This window comes from Quercus suber, unplaced genomic scaffold (genome assembly GCF_002906115.3).
Source record: "Quercus suber isolate HL8 unplaced genomic scaffold, Cork oak 2.0 scaffold_57, whole genome shotgun sequence".
Lineage (NCBI taxonomy): Eukaryota > Viridiplantae > Streptophyta > Magnoliopsida > Fagales > Fagaceae > Quercus > Quercus suber.
Window position 1 is genome coordinate 90,479 of NW_027069522.1, and position 1,800 is coordinate 92,278.

Sequence of the window (1,800 nt, forward strand, 5' to 3'; positions counted from 1 at the left end):
AAAGTGTTTGGGGGTCTAGGGGGAAAAAGTTCGAACTTCGAAATTAGCAGTATGTTGTAATTATTTCTAAAAAAAAATACTATATGACAATCTATTATTGAATGATAATCCTAACCAAATTCAAACTCCATTTAGAAATGTTTTGGTATTACTAAACATTCACCTAAATCTCATATTAAATTCTTTATTTTTATAAAAAATAAATTTTAAAATCGTATTATTTATAATATTAAAAATGGCTTGGCGCCTTTAGTTTCGTACATAAAAATTCGTTCAAAGAATGCTTTTAAGGAAGATAAATTGTTTTGATTTTTTTACATCTCTTCCATTGTGTGGGTTCACTCTTTCCCTTTTCCCTTGCATCTACATCCCTTTTTTCCCGACTTTTAATGATTTCAAAAGCAATAGTAGCATTTCAAGGAAAAACTCATACACTACACAATAACACTTACTAAAAAGTAAAAAGCAAAAGTACTCCTCACCTTAAGAGTGGCAAGAAATTCAAAACTATCATAACAACGGACATACAAAAAACGTCTCATGCACAAAGTATATAATTCCTCATCATAAGCAATACTTGATCTCTCTTTCGTACTGTTGTTTTGCTCCCTATCTATTTCACTGATTGATCCTGAAAAAATCATACCAAACTATGGTAAATTTAAACACTAACTTGCCCAAAGTTCTAAAAAAAAAAACAACAATATGGAAAGATAAAATTTGTAATTTGATGAAACAAAATTATAGCTGGACCCCTAACCCCTATAAGGAGCAGATTCAGGAATTGTTTCACTTGGTTTCATACAATAGGCCTCAGCTTGATTCAACATAAACCATCTCTCATAGGGAAAATTATATAATTTTCTAGTGTTTGATTGCACCAAAAATCACAACTATATTAAAACTTAAAACCAAGCCTCTGGGCACGAGGATGAACTGCTTAGGCCGTAAGAATTTGATTAACAGTGTGGATTGTTATACGGTATGCTCTGCGATATGCTCTGCGACGACGTGCAATTAATCTAAGTGAAGTGCTCCTATGATATAAAAATTAAAAATATATATTAAAAAAAAAAGAGAGATTGTTTACCAGACGCTAATCGAAGCTTGAGCAAGTGTGAAAAGCGGAAAATGTCAAATCGGCAATCCAAGTCGATGAAGATAGCAAAGCCGTCGAAGCCTCCATAGTGGACGCCATTCCAGTCTATAGGAAGAATGCAAGTGAGTGCAGCCTGAATGAGAAGGTGGGTTTTGGCAGAAGGAGAAGGTCCGACGATCTCAAGAACATTACGAGGGCGTAGAGGAACCCTGTGAAGTGGAGGAAGAAGCAAGAAGGGACGCGTTCTACTTAAGACCCTACCCAGCATCTCCTTCGCACTCTCGTCCCCTGAGATCCACCCTTTTGCTTCCATCTCTTCCCAACTCCTCTACTTCGATTCTTGATTTCACACACACTACAAACAACAAAGTGAACAAACAGCGGGAAATAAGAGAATCAAGCATTGATTGATAAGTTCTCCCTCTCGTACTTTTGGAGTTTGGCAACAACCCACCCCGTTTGGCAAAATCTTTTTTTTTTTTTTTTTTAAATTAACAAAACTGTTTAAAATTTTTGATAACGCAAGTTTGGTTACCTTCTTGGAGTGGATCACCTCATCCTGTCTTTTTACTGAAATTTTTTATTCAGATTGTTACAATTTAATTTAAAATTTTATTTGAATTTTCCTATTATTGTTACTATCATATATTATCATTCTAATTGTTCAATTAGAATATGAAATTGGTGTCCAATTTTACTAT

The 1,800-nt window shown here is 34.1% G+C and overlaps 1 protein-coding gene across 1 annotated transcript; it reads right to left on the minus strand.

The window, feature by feature from the left end:
* Positions 1–280: 280 nt before the first annotated feature.
* On the minus strand, positions 281–1,557 carry LOC136067092 (DNA repair protein XRCC2 homolog). Its single transcript, XM_065772378.1, has 2 exons — positions 1,091–1,557; positions 281–631 (listed from the first exon to the last, which is right to left on the minus strand). The coding sequence occupies exons 1-2, from the start codon at positions 1,410–1,412 to the stop codon at positions 435–437; spliced, it is 519 nt and encodes a 172-aa protein (XP_065628450.1). The 5' UTR covers positions 1,413–1,557; the 3' UTR covers positions 281–434.
* Between the last annotated feature and the right edge of the window lie 243 nt (positions 1,558–1,800).

Excerpts from the sequence above, each read along its gene's own strand:
- LOC136067092 (XM_065772378.1), bottom strand. The coding sequence starts at position 1,412 with ATGGAAGCAAAAGGGTGGATCTCAGGGGACGAGAGTGCGAAGGAGATG. Across the intron at positions 632-1,090 it reads CAAGCTTCGATTAGCGTCTG|GATCAATCAGTGAAATAGAT; the intron begins GTAAACAATCTC and ends TGATTTTTTCAG.